The 1,803-nt window shown below is 39.9% G+C and overlaps 1 protein-coding gene across 1 annotated transcript; it reads left to right on the forward strand.

The window, feature by feature from the left end:
- The first annotated feature begins 1,385 nt into the window (after window positions 1-1,385).
- LOC114112861 (ubiquitin-like protein 5) lies at window positions 1,386-1,583 on the forward strand. The gene has a single exon (XM_027963958.1). The coding sequence runs from the start codon at window positions 1,386-1,388 to the stop codon at window positions 1,581-1,583; it is 198 nt and encodes a 65-aa protein (XP_027819759.1).
- The last annotated feature ends 220 nt before the right edge of the window (window positions 1,584-1,803 follow it).

Genomic DNA, 1,803 nt, shown 5'->3' on the forward strand with positions numbered 1-1,803 from the left:
GCAAGGGAGAAAGGGAAAGATATACCTAACTGAATGCAGAGTTCCAGAGAATAGCAAGGAGAGATATGAAGGCAAAAATGAACAATGCAAAAAAATAAAGGAAAACAATAGAATGGGAAATCTTCAAGAAAATTGGAGATATCAAGGGAACGTTTCACACAATAAAGGACAGAAACAGTGAGGACCTAATAGGAGCGAAGATATTAAGAAGAGGTGGCAAGAATCACAGAAGAACTGTACAAGAAAGTCTTAATGACCTGTATAACCACAATGATGTAGTCACTCACCTAGAGCCAGACATTGTGGAATGTGAATTTAAGTGAGCCTTAGGAAGCATTACTGTGAACAAAATTAGTGGATTTGAGCTAGTTCAAATCCTAAAAATGATACTGTTAGAGTGCTGCACTCAATATGTCAGCAAATTTGGAAAACTCAGCAATGGCCACAGAATTGGAAAATGTCCGTTTTCATTCCAATCCCAAAGAAGGGCAATGGCAAAGAATGCTCAGACTACCGTAGAGTTGCACTCATTTCATATGATAGCAAGGTTATGCTCAAAATCCTTCAAGCTAGGTTTCAGTAGTACATGAACTGAGAACTTCCATATCTTCAAGGCGGGTTTCAAAGAGGCAGAGGAACCAGAGATCATATTGCCAACATTCATCAGATCATGGAGAAAGCAAGCAAGTTCCAGAAAAAACATCTACTTCTATTCCACTGACTATGTGAAAGTCTTGACTGTGTGGATCACAACAGACTGTGGAAAATTCTTAAAGAAATAGGAATACCAGACCACTTTACCTGTCTCCTGAGAAACATATATGCAGGTCAAGAAGCAACAGTTAGAACCAGACATGGAACAACGGACTGGTTCAAAATTGGGAAAGGAGTACCACAAGGTTGTATATTGACACCCTGCATTTCACATGAGTACATCATGTGAAATGCCAATCTGGATGAATCCCAAGCTTGCTTGTGATTGAAATCAAGATGGCTGGGGAAAATATCAACAACCTTTGATATGCAGATGTTACCACTGTGATGGCAGAAAGTGAAGAAGAACTAAAGAGCCTCTTGATGAGTGTGAAAGAGGAGAGTGAAAAAGCTAGCTTGAAACCCAGCATTTTCAAAAAACTAAGATCGTGGCATCCAGTCCCATTACTTCATGGCAAATAGAAGGGGGAAAAGAGGAAACAGTGCCAGATTTTATTTTCTGGCTCCAGAATGACTGCAGATGGTGCCTGCACCCACAAAATTAAAAGACACTTCCTCCTCGAAAGGAAAACTATGACAAACCTAGATAGCATGTTGAAAAGCAGAGATATCGACTAGAGTGAGGAGGTTGTGGTGTCAGTCAGTTCTAGGCAATTTAAGCGTCAGCCAGGATGACTGAAGTTGTTTGCAATGATCATCTGGGGAAGAAGGTCTTCATTTCATGCAATTCTGATGACACCACTGGGGACCTTAAGAAGCTTATCACAGCCCAAACTGGCACCCATTGGAACAAGATTGTATTGAAGAAGTGGTACATGATTTTTAAGGACCAGGTTTCTCTGGGGGACTATGAAATCCATGATGGATGAATCTTGGAGCTTTATTATCAGTAGAGCAGAATTCCTTCTCCCTGCCCTTCCCTCTCGTCCCACACTAATATGGGTGCTTGTTTTTGGAAACTCATGTTAATAAAAACTTAGGGACTGCAAAAAAAAAAAAAGAGAGAGACATCACTTTGCCAACACAGGTCCATAGAGTCAAAGATATTTTCTAATAGTCATAGATTATTTTTCTATAGTGAAAGACTAT

The sequence above is a fragment of the Ovis aries genome, chromosome 2 (genome assembly GCF_016772045.2).
Source record: "Ovis aries strain OAR_USU_Benz2616 breed Rambouillet chromosome 2, ARS-UI_Ramb_v3.0, whole genome shotgun sequence".
NCBI lineage: Eukaryota > Metazoa > Chordata > Mammalia > Artiodactyla > Bovidae > Ovis > Ovis aries.